This window comes from Xenopus laevis, chromosome 3S (genome assembly GCF_017654675.1).
Source record: "Xenopus laevis strain J_2021 chromosome 3S, Xenopus_laevis_v10.1, whole genome shotgun sequence".
NCBI lineage: Eukaryota > Metazoa > Chordata > Amphibia > Anura > Pipidae > Xenopus > Xenopus laevis.
Genome location: NC_054376.1, coordinates 7,973,612 through 7,993,346, shown reverse-complemented (window position 1 = coordinate 7,993,346; position 19,735 = coordinate 7,973,612). Strand labels below are relative to the sequence as shown.

The window sequence follows — 19,735 nt, the reverse complement described above, 5'->3', positions numbered from 1 at the left end:
TCAGCCACAGGCCTTATTCCACGGTTATCTTTAAATATGTTATTTCCAAAAATGCTGCGATGTAATGTAATACAATGTTATAAATAGTAACCCACATGAAACAGTAATACAATGCAATTTAAGCAATATTTCCAAGGTTTGTTTCATCGTAACCACTAATTAAAAAATGTTCCACTGAAGCTTTTTGTGGAGCATTTTTTTTTTTTAAAAAAAGCAAATCTTAAAGGATATGTAAACCTTTAAAATAAGTGAATGTAAAATTGATGAAGGCGCTAATTCCTAAGCACTTTTGCAATGTACATTCATTATATATTTTTTCTTTTTATTCCAACATATTAAGGGATACGTGTGTTTTTAATATGAATGAATTTTGTTCCAACAGCACCACCTGCTGGTCAGTTTCTGATCAGTCTGACCAGCAAGTAGGAAAGATTTGTTAAAGGTTTCTAATTGTTTTCCTAAGCAGAAGAACATCAGAGCAGCCTCTTTCTTTCTCCTGACAACTTCCTTGACTACTTGGTGGTCAGACTGGTCAGAAACTGACCAGCAGGTGGCGCTGTTGGAACAAAATTCATTCATATTAACAGCACATGTATCCCTTAATATCTTGGAATAAAAAGAAAATTAAATTATGAATGTAATTACAAAAGAGTTAAGAATAGGACTTTCATCAATTTTATATTCACTTATTTTAAATGTTTACTGATCCTTTAATGCAAAAGCAATGAAACACTACTCAATAATAAGATCTATAAGCTGCAAATTGAACATAATTTCAATTCATGAAGATTCTCTGACTATTATCCTTAGTGGCACAAAATCTCATCCAACTCCTGACGAAACTGATTCAGTATCCAAAATTGAAGCGGATAAGAGACTGGATGATCTTCGTCGGCGCCGGGGGGAAACCGAGAGTGGAGAGTTTGATAAATTAAAACAGAAGCAACAGGAAGCCGCGGTGGAACTAGAAGAGTTGAAAAAAAAGCGTGAGGAACGCCGGAAGATAATGGAGGAAGAGGAGCAGAGAAAGAAACAGGAAGAGGCAGAGAGAAAAACTAAGGAAGAGGTATGTTTGCAAATGGGGTATAAAAAGATGTTTATTGGTTATTGATGGGTATCCTGAAGAACTTGCATTCTAAATGTACGGTGCTATTGATAAACTGCAGGGGAATACATTATTTTGGCTATGAAATGGGTCAAATGGTCAAGGTTCTCCCCATGGGGAGGTGGTATCAGTTTGGGAAGTTTACCAAATACCAAAGAATGCATGTGAGATTGCAGATCCAGAATTAGGAGGATCTGCTGCAAAGTTATCAGAATCTAACTATACTGCTGGTTATAGCAATTAGCGGAGGATATTGTATATGTGTGCTCGGGATGTTGAAGTTTTCACATCTTCTGTACAATGTCTTGGTGTTTGGCAGGCATCAGTCAAGAAGTTAAAGTTGGAAACAATCACAATCTGGCTTTTGACAGGGTTACAGAAACATTGTACTGCGTTCTGATATTCTTTGAAGATCAGGGTTCATTTTGTCCAACTTTGTTGAAATGTTGCTCAGATATGAATGACTTTGTAGCTAGACCCAACTGTCTGCAGTCTATAGGATGTTGGCAGATGCCACTCAACACTCTTCAGACAAAAATAGTGAATATATATTAATATACAATATAATATGCACATATAGAAGCTGTCCCTTTATTGAGGACATATGTGAAGCTGGAGGTCCAAGGAAATGTCCTGCATGACACCAAAATTCCCTAAAAATATAATCTTATAATATATAAGAAAATATGAGGGGCAATACATCTATTTAAAATACAAGGGAATGTGTGTATGATAATCAATAATGTATCTCCTGTTGTAAAAAATGATATTGCAAGTCACCTTGGAGTTCCATGACCTGTATTAAAGCTCTTGGTCGTCTGCCTTTTGCTTTTATATGGTTATGGAACTTCTCATGGACTTAAAATATCTTTATACACATATGGGACCTGTTATCCAGAATGCTTGGGACCTGGGGTTTCTGGATAATGAATATTTCTGTAATCAGGTTTCCAAATAACGGATCCCATACTTCATAATATATTTCAGTGTTCATTAATTCACTTTCCAGGTACCTTTTCTGCATGTACCCTACTGACACATACAGGGTCCTGAAAAAAATTTATGTTTTGGACCCCCAGATGCATGTCCCCCCCCCATTAGTACAAGATTTGTTGCATTTCTCTGTAAAATGAGCACTAAAGTGCATGGTTTTTGCATTGGGGTTAACATAAATAATCCTGTACTTTTCCCCCCATCATAGAGTCCTGCAGCGGGTTGGCTACCTGTAGGTTACCTGCAAAAAAAGTGGGTACCCTGCGGAATAGGGATGCACCGAATCCAGGATTCGGTTCGGGATTCGGCCTTTTTCAGTAGGATTCGGATTCGGCCGAATCCTTCTGCCCGGCCGATCCGAACCCTAATTTGCATATGCAAATTAGGGGCGGGGAGGGAAATTAAAACGTGACTTTTTGTCAGAAAACAAGGAAGTAAATGTTTTTCCCCTTCCCCAGGGCCGGCCAAGATGACGGGGTGCCCTAGGCACCCAGCCAGCTACCCCCGCCCTCCCCCATGCGAGCGTGTGAGCTTGTTACCGCACGCATGCACAAGTGCACATTCGCTATAGGGGGAGACACATGCGCGAGTGCGCATGCGATATGCGGGGAGATTAAAGAAAGGAAAGGGCAGGTTAGTGACAGAGGGAGGAGCGTGACAGAGGGGCGTGACGGACAGAGGGAGGGAAGTGACGATGACAGAGGGAGTAAGGGGAGCGACGGAGAGAAAAAGGAAGGGGAGTGACAAACAGAGAGAGGGGAGGAGGAAATCGAGCAGGGGAGCAAACAAGCCGGACTAGGGGTAAGCAGAAAACTTTTGAACAGGTACCTGCCCAGCGCCCCCACATCTTTGCGCCCTAGGCAGATGCCTCTTCTGCCTACCCCTAGTTCCGGCCCTGCCCTTCCTAACCCTAATTTGCATATGCAAATTAGGGTTTCCGATTCGGTATTCGGCTGAATCTTTCACAAAGGATTCGGGGGATCGGCCGAATCCAAAATAGTGGATTCGGTGCATCCCTACTGCGGAACGAGGGTAGGCTTTTCAGGTTCGGGTATAGATGCGGGACGTGAGTCGGGTTGCGGGTCCTGCTGCAACTCTCTTCCTGCAGCTTTCCCTAGACTCATCTCCCCCTCCCATCTGACTTCTGGCACAGCTCTCTTACATCACATGGCGAGCTTCTGTCCTTCTCCCTCGCGGCTATCGGGCACGTTTGATGATGCCACTTCCGGTTTGCGGAAACATCACTTCCGGTTTGATGGTGGTCGGCGGGTTGCGGATAAGGCAGTTGCGGGTCCGGTAGCGGTTCAAAGTGGGATAAATATGAGGGTCAGGTCCGGGTCTTAGAAATTGGTTCCGCGCAGGATTCTATCCCAGCTAATGTCCTGCGCGGGTCAATTTTTTGGAACCCGCAATCGGCAACCTGGACCCGCTTGGACCTGCTACCGGACCCGCAAGTACCTTATCCGCAACCCGGATAAGTTCTGTCATTGTAAACTGGAAGTTTTAAAAAAAAGGAGTAAAACAGGAAGTGCTGTAATTATAAACTGGAAGTGACATCATCAGAAGTAGGCATGATCCGAAAAAAGGAGTAAAACTCGCTATTGAGAAGGCCCTACCGGTGACCCGCAAACCCGCACCCGGAACTTCTACCTGCAATCCACAGGGTACCGCAGGTAGATAATGTCTGGTTCAGGAATTCCTTGGGGACTTGGATTATAAATAGCCCTAACCTCCCTTTTTTCAGGAAGAAAAGAAGAGATTGAAAGAAGAGATTGAAAAGAGAAGAGCTGAGGCTGCTGAGAAACGAAAAAATATGCCGGAAGATGGTTTATCAGAGGAGAAGAAACCCTTTAAGTGCTTCACACCAAAGGGTTCATCTTTTAAGGTAACTGTTTCTCTGTCATTGCTTTTCTGGAAATGTAATTATACAGTAGCTTCTGTATACCCAGGGTGCACGTATGACATTGCACTGGTTGTCGTTTAAAAGAAGATTTGGGCTAAAATACACTTTTTTTCTTTTTCTTTGTTATAGATTAGAGATTAGTGTAGAACTTGAAACACTTCTGTTCTGCAGAGCAGCGTCCTTCCAGCTTCCTAATTGCACCACATATATATCAACAATATGCACTAACACAGCTGATAAACAATATCAGAATGTAATCGATTGTAGAATTGATGAGAGTGCTATTCTAAGCACTTTTGTAATTTACATTCATTATTTATTTTCTTTTTATTCCAAGATATTAAGGGATACATGTGCTGTTAATATGAATAAATTTTGTTCCAACAGCGCCACCTGCTGGTCAGTTTCTGATCAGTCTGACCACCAAGTAGTCAAGGAAGTTGTCAGGAGAAAGAAAGAGGCTGCTCTGATGTTCTTCTGCTTAGGAAAGATTTGAGAAAGTTTCTAATTTTTGTATTTTCAAATAATATATCTCACACCAGGATTATTCTAGTTAAATGGATTCTGTCACAGGAAAACATGTTTTTTCCCCAAAACACATCAGTTAATAGTGCTGCTTGGTCTACAAAAGAACAAACAGATTTTTTTTAATATTTAATTTTGGAATCTGACATGGGGCAGTTTCCCAGGCTCCCTGAATCATGTGACTTGTGCTATGATAAACGTAGTCACTCTTTACTGCAAATTGGAGTCATATGAACCTTCTCCCTTTCAACCCCACCAGCCTAGATAGAACAATGGAGAAATAACCAGATAACTGCCTGACCCAAGCTCCTTGGTAGATATTATTAACAGCACTCAATAGTAAAAATTCAAGGATAATCCTGGTGTGAGATATATTTTCTGAAAATACGAAAATTAGAAACTTTCTCAAATATTTCCTAAGCAGAAGAACATCAGAGCAGCCAACTTCCTTGACTACTTGGTGGTCAGACTGATCAGAAACTGACCAGCAGGTGGAGCTGTTGGAACAAAATTCATTCATATTAACAGCACATGTATCCCTTAATATCTTGGAATAAAAGGAAAATAAATAATGAATGTAAATTACAAAAAGGCTTAGAATAGCACTCTCATCAATTCTACATTCACTTGTTTTAAAGGTTTATTTATCCTTTAAAGGTTTACTTATCCCTTTAAGGCAAATGTGTAATTTGTGGGTTGAAAAAAATGAACTGTGGTGGAGCATGTTTTGCTGATGGACTTTTTATTTTTGCATGTGAGAGATTTGTTGCATAAGACCAATCTGGATGTATTTCTCCACTTTACTGAAATTGTTTTTCAATCATGGCTTTGTTCTAGATTGAAGAACGAGCAGAGTTCCTCAACAAGTCTGCACAAAAAAGGTAAGAGTTCAAACCTTATCTACATTGTTTGGTGATAGAGGAAGTAGGAACTTTGTACACTACGCTGCTGCTTATTGTAGGGCTGAGTTATTAGAATTCAGCATTACTATAGGACAGAGACAGGAGCAGGATATTGACAAGTGGAGCCTTTTGACCTAAATGCTTAAATTCTGGCTAGAGCTGCCATCTTTTTTTTAGAGAAAATGCTGGCCCAGGTGAAAAGAGGGTGAAGATGTGATATAAATGGAAGGACAGACTGTCAAACGACTCTTTTGTGCCCCCTAGATCCCCAAAGCTGGCATCCTATACTTAAAGGGATTCTGTCATGATTTTTAATGACTCTGTTTACACTGCAAATAATTCACTCTACAATATAAAATTTAATTTTCTGAACCAGCAAGTGTATTTAGTTGTGATATTGGTGTGTAGGTGCATCTCAGGTCATTTTGTCTGGTCATGTGCTTTCAGAAAGAGCCAGCACTTTAGGATTGAACTGCTTTCTGGCAGGCTGTTGTTTCTTCTACTCAATGTAACTGAATGTGTCTCAGTGGGACCTGGATTTTACTATTGAGTGCTGTTCTTAGATCTACCAGGGAGCTGTTATCTAGTGTTAGGGAGCTGCTCAGGACTGGACTGGGATTCAAAATAGGCCCTGCCATTCCTAGTACACAGAGGCCCAAACAGCCTACACCAGCCCACTTAGTAGTCACTTTCTAAGGCATCTTACAGCAGCCCCTCTGTACAGCAGTAAAGAGTCACTGAAGTTAATCAGAGAACAAGTCACATGACTGGGGGCTCCTGGGAAACTGACAATATGTCTACCCCATGTCAGATTTCAAAATTTAATATAAAAATATCAGTTTGCTCTTTTGAAAATTTGGATTTCAGTGCAGAATTCTGCTGGAGCAGCACTACTGTTTTCAAATGACAGCATCCCTTTAATTACAGATGCAAAAGGGACTCTTCAATGACAACCATCCATACAGGTGCTATCTTAGTCATCTTGCTATGTTATACATTACGACTACCCTTCAATTTATTTTAGCTTGCCAATAATATATTGTAAGAAGTGAGAATATATTGCAGTTTGTGTCATTTTCAAAGATCTCCTTGCATTTATCTCCTTGCATGTGTCAGTGGCCCTTGAGAAGTTTTACTGGGCCAAACTGTTTAAATAATCGGTTTCTGTGGTTCCTGGACCACAACTCACCAACTACTCCATTAAAAAAATGTATTGTAAGGGATAATGTACCCCCTACTATAAATGATAAGGATATTAGAAGTCACTGAGGGGTTGTTCTGTGACCATATAAAGACACAAGGCTGCAGGCTGAGTTATACAGGGAACTCTGAGTATCACTCATGTATTATAAGGGATAATGTACCCCCTACTATAAATGATAAGGATATTAGAAGTCACTTAGGGGTTGTTCTGTCACCATATAAAGGCACAAGGCTGCAGGCTGAGTTATACAGGGAACTCTGAGTATCACTCATGTATTATAAGGGATAATGTACCCCCTACTGTAAATGATAAGGATATTAGAAGTCACTGAGGGGTTGTTCTGTGACCATATAAAGGCACAAGGCTGCAGGCTGAGTTATACAGGGAACTCTGAGTATCACTCATGTATTATAAGGGATAATGTACCCCCTACTGTAAATGATAAGGATATTAGAAGTCACTGAGGGATTGTTCTGTGACCATATAAAGACACAAGGCTGCAGTCTGAGTTATACAGGGAACTCTGAGTATCACTCATGTATTATAAGGGATAATGTACCCCCTACTGTAAATGATAAGGATATTAGAAGTCACTAAGGGTTCTGGTACATGTGTACAGATATATTTGTAACCTTTGTATAGAATTTTTGTATAATTTGTAAATAATATAAAACTATATTAACAACTTAACGGTTTTTTTTTTGTCTATCGTAGTTCCAAATCAACGCAGTCCGCAGCAGCTGTATCTAAGATTGACAGCAGACTTGAGCAATACACCAGTGCAATTGGGGTACGTGTAATATTGCTTTATGGATTCAGTACATATCTGCAGTGACTTGGTTTTAAAATAATCCCTATGCCCAGTGGGTAACCTGATAAACTACTTGAATATTGGGTGCTGTGATAGGGCAGCTAATCAGTCACTGGTGCCAAATACAACACCCCTATGGCTGGTGTAAAACATACTACAGGTATGGAATCCGTTATCCAGAAAGCTCCAAATTATGGATAGGCCATCTCCCATAGACTCCACTTTATCCAAATAATTCAAATTTTTAAAAATGATTTATTTTTTTCTGTGTAATAATAAAACAGTAGCTTGTACTTGATCCCAACTAAGATATAATTAATCCTTATTGGAAGCAAAACCAGCCCATTGGGTTTATTTAATGTTTCAATGATTTTCTAATAGACTTAAGGCATGAAGACCCAAATTACGGAAAGATCCTTTATCCAGAAGACCCAGGTCCCGAGCATTCTGGATAGTAGGTCCCATAACTGTATCACCTTTCCAGACCTGTGAAAGCCTTAGACGTAAAGGTTCACCTCCTTCATAAATGAACCGCTCCCTCATGTAACAGCAAGTCTTTTTATTAAGTTAAATATGGTTCTTAATTATCATATTTATTATAATATATTTACTGCATTTGCTTTTAAAAGAGGACTAGTATATCTGTAACAAAGGACAAGGGGTATTTTGCGTCTAGATGTTGGGGAGAAATGTATTTCAGAGCAAGTGATTGGAGGTTTTGCTTACAGAGTAACAAGAGTGCCAAGCCTTCCAAAACTGCGCCCTCTGACCTGCCCTTGCCAGCGGATGGTATTCGTAATATAAAGAGCATGTGGGAGAAAGGGAATGTCTTCTCATCGCCAAGTGGAGCTTTGTCGCCAAACAAGGTAACCGTGCTTTCTAGGGGAGATTAAACAGTTTCTGGGTAGTGATGGGCCGAATAATTAGCGAATTTCCCGCAAAATGGCGATAAATTTGCGAAACGGAGCTGGCATCAAGTTTCTTGTGGACGCCGGCAAATTTTTGCCGGTTTCGGGAATTTATTCGCCGACGGCGGATCGCGGGGATTTGCAGCGAATTTGCGACTAACTAATAAATTTGCCCATCGCTATTTCTAGGATATATTCAATTTGCATAAGGGCATACATTTCCTAATCGTGTATATGCTGTCTGACTATTATTATATTCCCCCCCCCAATGTGTAACGTGTGTGCTAATACATGGATATTTCTGTTTGTAGGAAACGGCAAACATAAAAGTTGGTGTTTCAAGTCGCATTAATGAGTGGCTCACAAAAACACCGGAGACCAACAAGGCAACCCCCTCTAAACCTTCCGTAAGTTTCATACGCTGCCCAGCACTACTACATACAGTACAATATATATATATAATTTTTAAATAAGGATATTATAAGGGATAATGTACCCCCTAATGTAAATGATAAGGATATTAGAAGTCACTGAGGGGTCTGTGACCATATAAAGGCACAAGGCTGCAGGCTGAGTTATACAGGGAACTCTGAGTATCACTCATGTATTATAAGGGCTAGTGTACCCCCTACTGTAAATGATAAGGATATTAGAAGTCACTGAGGGGTTGTTCTGTGACCATATAAAGACACAAGGCTGCAGGCTGAGTTATACAGGGAACTCTGAGTATCACTCATGTATTATAAGGGATAATGTACCCCCTACTATAAATGATAAGGATATTAGAAGTCACTTAGGGGTTGTTCTGTCACCATATAAAGGCACAAGGCTGCAGGCTGAGTTATACAGGGAACTCTGAGTATCACTCATGTATTATAAGGGCTAGTGTACCCCCTACTGTAAATGATAAGGATATTAGAAGTCACTGAGGGGTTGTTCTGTGACCATATAAAGGCACAAGGCTGCAGGCTGAGTTATACAGGGAACTCAGAGTATCACTCATGTATTATAAGGGCTAGTGTACCCCCTACTGTAAATAAGGATATTAGAAGTCACTGAGGGGGTTCTGTGATTAGAGGGAACTTTATGTATCTGGTATATGTTATAATGGATAAACCGTATGTCCTCACAAACTGCCCAAAACACCTTCAGTTAAACATTTACATTAGGCAGAAAAGAAACTGTGACTGTAGCACCATCTTGTGTTTGTGTGAAGAACAACCAGATTGGGAAAGGACTTATCAAATGGTTCCTGATATAACTTACCCAAGAAGTATTTGGACCTGTGATTGCAAGCTCCATGTACAATCACTCTTAAACTGGACCCGTCACTCAGACACAAAAATCTGTATAATAAAAGTCCTTTTCAAATTAAACATGAAATCCAATTTCTATTTTTTATTAAAGCATTCATAGCTGTTGTAAACTCATATAAAAATCTCAGCTGTCAATCAAATATTGTCTGCCCCGCCTCTATGCCTAGGCATAGAGGCGGGGCAGACAATTCCTTTCACTTTCCATTCAGCACTTCCTACATGTCACTGCTCTCCCCACATTCCCCCAGTTCTCTTAACTATTTAATTGTGTAACCAGGACATGGGGATGGACATCAGGTCCCCCATTCTGGTGCACAAACAAGATTCTGAGATGATACAAGACTTGTCTTAATAACAGTGGCCACAAAATGGCTGCTGCATGCTTGCTATCATTTTGAATTCCCAGACTGAAGGAAACAAGATTAAAATAATTTATATAGTGTAATTAAATTTCATTTTGCTTGACTAATGTGATAAAATAGGATTTGGATAATTTTTTTGGGTGATGGGTCCACTTTAAGTACAGAAAGGATGGGTAGTGCACAGATGTTGGAGATAACAAATTCTTTATTATATAACAGTGATTAAAATTGTATTTAATATTGTAATGATGGTACACTTGTGCTTTTTGTTATACAAATGTAAATTATTTTCTTGAGGGGGGGCAGCTTTCATATTGCACAAAATAATATAGCCCCCCCCCTAATATTTTCCTTCTATATGACTTTACACCTGTCACTATTTTAGATCTTTATCCTTCTACGTTTCTGCTTTTGCTGAATCTCTTCCTTCCTTTTTCTGATCTTCTGTTCATCTGCTCCTGAAGAATCCTCCTCTTAGACGCTTGGCTCTCCTAACTCTCTCCCTCTGGGGATAGGAGATTTTCACTAGTCAAAGGTAATAAATAAAAACATAAATAATTAAAAAAAACACAGGGTAAAGATAAGAGAATATTCTGGTCCAATCAGTCAGACCTTCTCTTGCTGGAATATATTATTTTAAACCCATGATACTGAGCATGTTTTTATTATCTTATTCTTCCCTTATGTAGGATCTAAAACCTGGAGATGTATCTGGAAAACGCAATATTTGGGAGAAACCAGAGGAGAAACCTGGATCTCCAACTAAGGTAAGAGCATCTCTGCTGATTGGCTTTTGTTGGCCAATAAATTGAATGCAAGTCTTCTATAATGCTGGTAAGAGAACTGACAGCTAGTGCCTTCATGAGTATGGGATGTCCCAAATATATTCCGTATACAGTACACAGAATGAATGTCTCTCAGGGTATATACTGTAAAGATTCGTGACCAAATACACTGGAAAAAATAAACAAAATACCTATTTCTATTAAAGGATAAGTGAACCTTTAAAATAAGTGAATGTAAAATTGATGAGAGTGCTATTCTAAGCACTTTTGTAATTTACATTCATTATTGTACAGTATATTAAGGGATATTAAGGGATTTCTGACCAGTCTGACCACCAAGTAGTCAAGGAAGTTGGCTGCTCTGATGTTCATCTGCTTAGAAAAGATTTGAGAAAGGTTTCTAATTGTTTTCCTAAGCAGAAGAACATCAGAGCAGCCTCTCTTTTTCTGGACAACTTCCTTGACTACTTGGTGGTCAGACTGATCAGAAACTGACCAGCAGGCGGCGCTGTTGGAACAAAATTCATTCATATTAACAGCACATGTATCCCTTATTTTCTTTTTATTCCAAGATATTAAGGGATACATGTGCTGTTAATATGAATGAATTTGTTCCAACAGCATCACCTGCTGGTCAGTTTCTGACCAGTCTGACCACCAAGTAGTCAAGGAAGTTGTCAGGAGAAAGAAAGAGGCTGCTCTGATGTTCTTCTGCTTAGGAAAGGTTTCTAATTGTTTTCCTAAGCAGAAGAACATCAGAGCAGCCTCTTTCTTTCTCCTGACAACTTCCTTGACTACTTGGTGGTCAGACTGATCAGAAACTGACCAGCAGGTGGTGCTGTTGGAACAAAATTCATTCATATTAACAGCACATGTATCCCTTATTTTCTTTTTATTCCAAGATATTAAGGGATACATGTGCTGCTAATATGAATGAATTTGTTCCAACAGCGTCACCTGCTGGTCAGTTTCTGACCAGTCTGACCACCAAGTAGTCAAGGAAGTTGTCAGGAGAAAGAAAGAGGCTGCTCTGATGTGCTTCTGCTGAATCCTTTTGCGTCACTAATGACGTTTGGGCTAGATCATGTGTAGAGTTGGGAGAATAATGTCTTAGGTGATTACACTGATTTTCGGTGCTCGTCTATCCGTTCTGACGCGAGGAAGCGCAGGCGTCATGTTGGATGCACCGAATCTAATGTAAATAATACAAATATCGCATGTACAAGCGGATTTCATCCGTCATGACACGACACGTCAGATGTGAACGCGGCATGTTGCATCTTCATCTGACAGTCGTGTCGGATGCAATCAGCTTGTACGTGCGACATTTGTATTACTTACATTCGATTCGGCACATCTGATGTGACGCCTGCAGTTCCTCTCGTCGCCTCAGAACGGATGGTAGCACACCAAAAATACGCGCCCTTATAGAAAGTTTGTATTTCCTTTAAGAAAATGTATACCTTTCCCATAATTTACACAATATTCTTCGGTTTGTTGCTTTATGTAAAACAGCCTGTTTAGGTATTACTTACTTTCAGAAAAAAGGAATTATTTTTAAGATACAGGTATAGGATCCGTTATCCGGAAACCCGTTATCCAGATTATGGAAAGGCCGTCTCCCATAAACTCCATTTTATCCAAATAATTCAAAATTTCTAAATTTTTCTGTGTAATAATAAAACAGTAGCTTGTACTTGATCCCAACTAAGATATAATTAATCCTTATTGGAAGCAAAACCAGCCTATTGGGTTTATTTAATGTTTATATGATTTTATAGTAGATTTAAGGTATGAAGATCCAAATTATGGAAAGATCAGTTATTTGAAAAACTCCAGGTCCCGAGCATTCTGGATAACAGGTCACATACCTGTACTATACCCTGTATGTGATATGTGGAGCACAGAGAAATATCTAATAAATTTTATACTTGCAGGTGACAGTTGGAGGAAAGAAACCTGATAGAAACGGTATGTAAATGCTGCATTGGCCCTTGAATTCGATGGGTTATTTTCAATAATAAGATACTTATTCCGAAACAAATTTGCCCTAAATAGAAGAATAAAATGAAAGGAATAACAAATGTACAGGATAAAGCATTAGCACGGTTAAATTTAAACCTATTGTGCGTTTGTCTTATGCTAAGCAGAGCTCTCTTCCTAGAGTCAGAAATGAACCCCAATGCCGTGTCTTAAGAGTTCCACCGACAGACAGATTTTTTGGTGGCAGATTGAATTAAGGGAGTAATGTACAACTATAGGCAAGAGTTGTCTAATAACTGCTTTTATTTATAACTTTGCACATTTATTATAACTAAAACCCTATTTTTTAATTTATAAATTGCTCAGCGATCTTTTCTTTATAATTCTCGCTTCCAATTCTTTTCTTTTTTTTGGAATTGGCGGAGTTATTTTAAAGATCGATAAAAACAGGGTTGGATTGGACATTGGGGGGCCCAGTGGGTTCCAAACCCCTGGGGGCCCCCGCGCACATACAAGCACATCCAGGCCTCCCACACACATGCGATAATGGCGGCACGCATGTAAAGAGAACCAGCACGCATGCGCAAAGCCTGCTAAGCAGAGGTACTGTATGGCACAATGATGTTGCTTTTCTCAGAAATTAAATTTTCCGCTGTCTGGTTACAGTCCAGATTTAGGGAAATTAGTCACCCGGCGACAAATCTCCTCTTCGTAGGGTCAACAAATCTCCCTAAACTACCTTCCTGCTGGCTACAATGTAAATCGCCGGCAGGATGGCACTCGGAACGCTTCGTTTTCTGAAGTTGCCTCACTGGGAAACTTTGGGCGACTTTTGGAAAACCCCATCCCTCCGGCGATTTACATTCTATACGGGGGGAAGGCAGTTCGGGGAGATTAGTTGACCCTGCGAAGAGGAGATTTGTAGCCGGGTGACTAATCTCCCTAAATCTGGACTGTAACCAGACAGCGGAAAATTTAATTTCTGAGAAAAGCAACATCATTGGGACATACCTCTGCTTAGAAAATGTAGTTAGTGAGCAGAAAAGTGTCACCTTGATCATTTTGAAGCAGATCTCAAGATGTTCCTCTCCTCACTAAATTAATTTTTTGTAGACGGTAGCGAAAATAACCATCGGGTGGACTTGTGTTTCAAATTTAAGGCAGAAAAAAAATGATGGCGCCAGAAAACTAATGACCATATTCTTTTTTTATCCCTGCAGGTCTGAGATTTGAAAAAGAGCCATAGGAGCATAAACCCGCTGATCCAACAATGTGCTAATTCGTCTTTTTTTGTTTTCTGTATTTATGTTTACTTACCAAAAATGTGTTTTTGTCATTATACCGAACGAAACCATGTATATTAGCACCGTATTTAATAGCCCTCCCCCAAACGAGACGATCCGAGACAATTACTGCATTTGCACAAGACCCGCATTTCTTCTGAGGATCAGGCTGTGAAACGAAAATATTTCTACTGATGTATTAAATGTTTTGTTGTGGAGTCGCGAATGCTGCAAATTTAAGGCGAGAAGTAAGGGCAGGTCGGCATTGCGTCAAGAGAAATATACTGCACTTTAGAGAACATTTAATCCAACATAAACATTAGCACCATCAATTCATTTTATAATTTAAGAAAAAAAATGTTGATCCTTCTTTGACTTGCCCAAATTCTCTTTAACCAACGTGGTACTATGTGGGTTTTCTTAAAACGGAAATAAACCTGCACTGACCCATAGGTTGCCTTACTACGACTCTCAACATTTCCCCGCATTAGTCATGGGCGAATTTGTCCCGTGGAAAATTCACGGAAGGCATTGAAGTCAATTGGCGTCAAAATTATCTTGACGCACTTCAATTTCGACGCCCGCGACAATTGTTATATGTGCGCCTATTTTGGCCAAATGCATTAAAGTCAACGGGTGTCCGAATAAATTTTGTCTATTCCCAAATTTTTTTCGTTGCAACAGATTTTTCGGCTCTGAATTTTCACTGCAGTTTTGTGAATTTGTTCACCAGCGGCGAAATGTGTAAATTCCCCGCAAATTTGCGTCTGTTGAATTTATTCGCCCATCACTACCCAGCATTTTATTAAAGGTCAAATCATGGTGGAAACGGTCGTCCATTAACAAAAGGGGTAGATTCTTAAAGCAACACTGCACAACTTAGCCCTCCCTAATCAATGCAAAAAGGTTCTCCAATAAGAATTCTACCTGCTCTGTTTACACTTGACTCTGTTTTTAGTTTAAAGGAAAACTATACCCCCAAACAGTGTAGGTCTCTATAAAAAGATATTAAAACAGCTCATATGTAAAACTCTGCTTCATGTAAATAAAACATTTTCATAATTATATACTTTTCTAGTAGTATGTGCCATTGGGTAATCATAAATAGAAAATTGCCATTTTAAAAAATAAGGGCCGCCCCCTGGAATCGTATGATTCACTGTGCACACCAACACACCAAACAAACCATACATGTTCGGTCACGAGCCAATTAACAGACCGAGTTGCGTCTTTAGCTTCCACACTTCTTCCTGTTCCGGTTAGAGCTGCAGTATTTCTGGTCAGGTGATCTCTTCCTGTTACAGTTAGAGCTGCAGTATTTCTGGTCAGGTGATCTCTTCCTGATACATTTAGAGCTGCAGTATTTCTGGTCAGGTGATCTCTTCCTGTTACAGTTAGAGCTGCAGTATTTCTGGTCAGATGATCTCTTCCTGTTACAGTTAGAGCTGCAGTATTTCTGGTCAGGTGATCTCTTCCTGTTACAGTTAGAGCTGCAGTATTTCTGGTCAGGTGATCTCTTCCTGATACATTTAGAGCTGCAGTATTTCTGGTCAGGTGATCTCTTCCTGTTACAGTTAGAGCTGCAGTATTTCTGGTCAGGTGATCTCTGAGGCAGCACACAGACCATCACAAAATGGTGGTTCAAGGCAAGAGATGTAAAAAGGCAATATTTATTTAAATATATATTCCAGTTTGGTAAGATTCTTTAATATGCCACTTAATATGATGTAAACTGTTGATTAAGTATTCATTTTGGGGGTATAGTTTTCCTTTAATAGGATTTATCTGTTTTGTAGCTCTCATCTGTCCATCTGAAGTTTGATAACAGTGTAATTTTGGCAGGCAAACAATTGCATTGTAATCTCCCTATGTTATATAAGGGCAGAGACACACAAGAAGATTCAGGGAGATTAGTTGCCTGGGGACAAATCGCCTTTTCTTCGGGCGACTAATCTCCCTGAACTGCCTTCCTGCCGGCTAGAATCTAAATCGTCGATGGAATGGCACTCGGAGCTCTTCTTTTTCTGAAGTTTCCTTTTGAAGCAAATTCGGGCGACTTTGGAAAGCAAAGCGCTCCGAGTGCCATGCCGCTGGCAATTTAGATTCTAGCCGGCGGGGAGGCAGTTCGGGCGACTAAATCTCCCCGAATCTTCTCGTCTGTCTCTGCACTGAAGAGATGACTGATGTATCACTGGTAGGGATGATTCTAATTGGTTAATCTTCTTGCATCCGTAATTACGTTTTAGAAGTCTACTTGGAGCTCAAGGGGAGCAAAATAAAAGTCAGTTTTAGGAAAAGTCTGCATCCCCCTGTTCAACAATTGAGGTTTATACACAGGTCGCTTTACCGCATTTATTTCTAAGGCACGATTAAATGCAGAATGCTCTTCTATGTGCTGGAATGTATGTAGATTTTTTTTTTTACCGTAAGAGCAAATATCACGGTTAATTTTTTTTTTTAAAGTTTTAACAGTTTCTCATTACTTGTTACATAATATAGTTATTCAAAATTTAAGCCCAAGGGGAAAAAAATAAATATATATAGTAAAAATAATGAGGCTTTCTTAATTGGTAATTAATTTATAAACAGAAATGTATTTTCTCCACGGAATCACTAATTCTAAAAGTAGATATTGTTCATTATATTGTCAGCGACAAGTGAATGTGACAGTAACTGGTGGCACCTTCAGCCGAATGTAACGTAGGGACAAATAAATATCTGCCAGTCACTGTCGCATCTTCTTGTAGTTCCAATTAATTGTGTTTTATTGAATGCACCCCCCTGGCACATGCGCCTGACACTAGTGATGGGCGAATTTGTCCTGTTTCGCTTTGCCGAAAAATTTGCGACTTTCCCTCAAAATGATAAAAAACGTGAATTCTGATTTCAATTTTGACGCCGGTGTTAGTCAATAGGCGTTTGAATGTTGACGTGTGATGGTTTTGACGCAAGCAACTTTTCCGACGCGCGTCGGAATTTTCGCCAGCATATTTTTGCGCCAGTTTCGCAAATTAATTTCAAAACATGGAAATTCACCACAAATTTGCGCCTGGTGATTTTATTCGCCCATCACTACCCGACACTTGTTTCTTTAAACACTGCTTTACTTACAAGCGGCAAATGCACCCAAACGTGTAGTTTTTCCACCTATGCGAGATACGCTTTGTTCTGTCTGTTCTGTGACCACTTTGAACGTTTCAAATGCATTGAAAAAATTGTTTCAAAATGACGTATTATGAAACTGCAACCACAATAAACGAAAAAGGAAATCTCCTGTTTGTCTTTATTTCTAACATATAGTATAAATGGGATTGTTACTCGGGTAATACAAAGTAACATAGTAAGTTAGGCTGAAAAAAGACACACGTCCATCAAGTTCAACCTTTTAACTCTATTTTATCCTGCCTAACTGCCAGTTGATCCAGAGGAAGGCAAAAAAAACCATTTGAAGCCTCTCCAATTTGCCTCAGGGGGGAAAAAATTCCTTCCTGACTCCAAAATAACAATGGGACCAGTCCCTGGATGAACTTGTACTATGAGCTATCTCCCATATCCCTGTATTCCCTCACTTGCTAAACACCATCCAACCCCTTCTTATACCTATCTAATGTATCAGCCTGTACCACTGATTCAGGGAGACAATTCCACATCTTCACAGCTCTCACTGTAACAAACCCCTTCCCAATATTTAGCCGGAACCTCAGGGGCCCACCAAAAAACAGACCAGGTCCCACCGAAACCTTAGACCAGAGGCCCACCAAAAAACCTTAGACCAGATGCCCACCAAAAAAACCTTAGACCAGGTGACCATCCAAAAACCTTAGACACGGGGCCCACCCAAAAACCTTAGACACGGGGCCCACCCAAAAACAGACCAGAGGCCCACCAAAAAAACTTTAGACCAGGGTCCACCAAAAAACAGACCAGGTCCCACCCAAAAACCTAAGACCAGGGGCCCATTCAAAAAAACATAGATCAGGGGCCCCTTCTATTATGCTTCTCCTGAATCAACCTGTAATCTGTTTTCTCTTTTCTTTACATACTATAATGTATTATTCCATCTATTTAGACTCTTTATTCTCATAGAAATAGGGAATGGCCATGAAATAGGCCAAATGAGGGCCCACTGACACCTGGTATCCCGGTGGGCCAGTCCGATAGCCTATAGCTATCCCTTTCACTAGTTACAGAAGCAATAATGCAGAAGACTCCAGTTCCCAAAATGCCTTGCATACCTCTCTTCTTCTTCTTCAAGAGATACTGACACCAGATAACCCTTTTTTTATATCTATCATAACATTGTCTTTGCATACTATTTATAATTTTGCCATAAAAATATTTGCCAGATGCTTTTAGATTACCCATCTGACCCCCCCCCCCATGTTCCTCTATGAGGAGGCGGTTCTGCTTAGGAAACCTTTCTCAAATCTTTCCTAAGCAGAAGAACATCAGAGCAGCCTCTTTCTTTCTCCTGACAACTTCCTTGACTACTTGGTGGTCAGACTGATCAGAAACTGACCAGCAGGTGGCGCTGTTGGAACAAAATTCATTCATATTAACAGCACATGTATCCCTTAATATCTTGGAATAAAAAGAAAATAAATAATAAATGTAAATGACTTAGAAGAGCACTCTCATCAATTCTACATTCACTTATTTTAAAGGCTTACTTATCCTTTAAGGAACTTCAAGTAGGAGTTACTTACACAAGCAGCACTATCCGTTAAAAACGATCAACATGACCTATAGGTAACCTTTAATGTAGATTAATATTTTGAAAATAAAATTTTTAGTGTCCGTATCACTTTAATCAGAGAACATGCAAGGCATTGTGGGATCTGGAGTCTTTGCCGCAGGTGAATTGACTACTCTAACAATGTTGCAATGTTTCCAGAGGGGGGAGGAGGGAATTTTTATTTATATATACCTTTTTTTTTTATATATAGCAATTACATTTTACAGACAACTGTAATATCATTGAAAAAATGTGAACTGGTGAATGTTGGAAAGTTGCTTAGCATTATTATTTTTTTATATTATGTACATCCTCTTTGGCGTAAGGACCGTTTTATGAGGATGATAATTTCCAGTAGTGCCTCACGGTGACCAGCAGATGGAGCCACCACGCCTAATGAAAAATGAAGCCAATTGCTTGTTCTAGAGAATAGCAGAGACTGGACCTGAAACAACGAAGTCAGAGCAACTAGCACAGGGATCCCCAACTTTTTTTTTTTACCCGTGAGCTACATTAAAATTAATGAAAATAAAAAAGAAATGGGGAGTTAACGCAAACAATGAAAAAATCCCTGAGGATGCCAAATAAGGCCTGTGATTGGCTATTAGTAGCCTCTATGTGGACTCGCAGCCTACAGGAGACTCTGTTTGGCAGCACAACTGGTTTTTATTCAACCAAAACTTGTCTCCGAGCCAAAAATTCAAAAATAAGCTCCTGCTTTGAAGCCAATGGGAGCAACATCCACGGTGAGTAACATGTTGCTCAGGAGCCACTGCCCTAATTAATGTGCCATTTCAGTATATATTGGTAAAACAAGAAACCTAGATATTTAGGGGGTGTGAAATGTGCCAAAAAATGTCACTAATATTGTTTATATAAACAAGCTGCTGTGTAGCCATGGGGGCAGCCATTCAAGCACA

General features: G+C 39.8%; 1 protein-coding gene and 1 long non-coding RNA gene across 7 annotated transcripts in view; one reads left to right on the top strand and one right to left on the bottom strand.

Annotated features, from left to right (window-relative positions):
• The window catches only part of LOC443642 (non-muscle caldesmon), an 87,213-nt gene extending 72,190 nt beyond the window's left edge, over window positions 1-15,023 (top strand). For 4 of the 5 annotated variants that reach the window (XM_041587975.1, XM_018254867.2, XM_041587974.1 and 1 more), the window contains 9 exons: window positions 811-1,066; window positions 3,843-3,983; window positions 5,364-5,407; window positions 7,347-7,422; window positions 8,172-8,309; window positions 8,663-8,758; window positions 10,719-10,796; window positions 12,752-12,785; window positions 14,018-15,023. In XM_041587975.1, the coding sequence (XP_041443909.1) occupies window positions 811-1,066; window positions 3,843-3,983; window positions 5,364-5,407; window positions 7,347-7,422; window positions 8,172-8,309; window positions 8,663-8,758; window positions 10,719-10,796; window positions 12,752-12,785; window positions 14,018-14,043 (889 nt within the window). In that variant the 3' untranslated portion in view covers window positions 14,044-15,023. The remainder of the gene's footprint in view (window positions 1-810; window positions 1,067-3,842; window positions 3,984-5,363; window positions 5,408-7,346; window positions 7,423-8,171; window positions 8,310-8,662; window positions 8,759-10,718; window positions 10,797-12,751; window positions 12,786-14,017) is intronic. The other variant, XM_041587973.1, reaches the window with a different exon arrangement.
• LOC121402099 overlaps window positions 10,154-19,735 on the bottom strand; it is a 61,123-nt gene continuing 51,541 nt past the window's right edge. For both annotated transcript variants that reach the window (XR_005966540.1, XR_005966541.1), the window contains one exon: window positions 10,154-10,554. This is a non-coding gene — a long non-coding RNA (uncharacterized LOC121402099). The remainder of the gene's footprint in view (window positions 10,555-19,735) is intronic.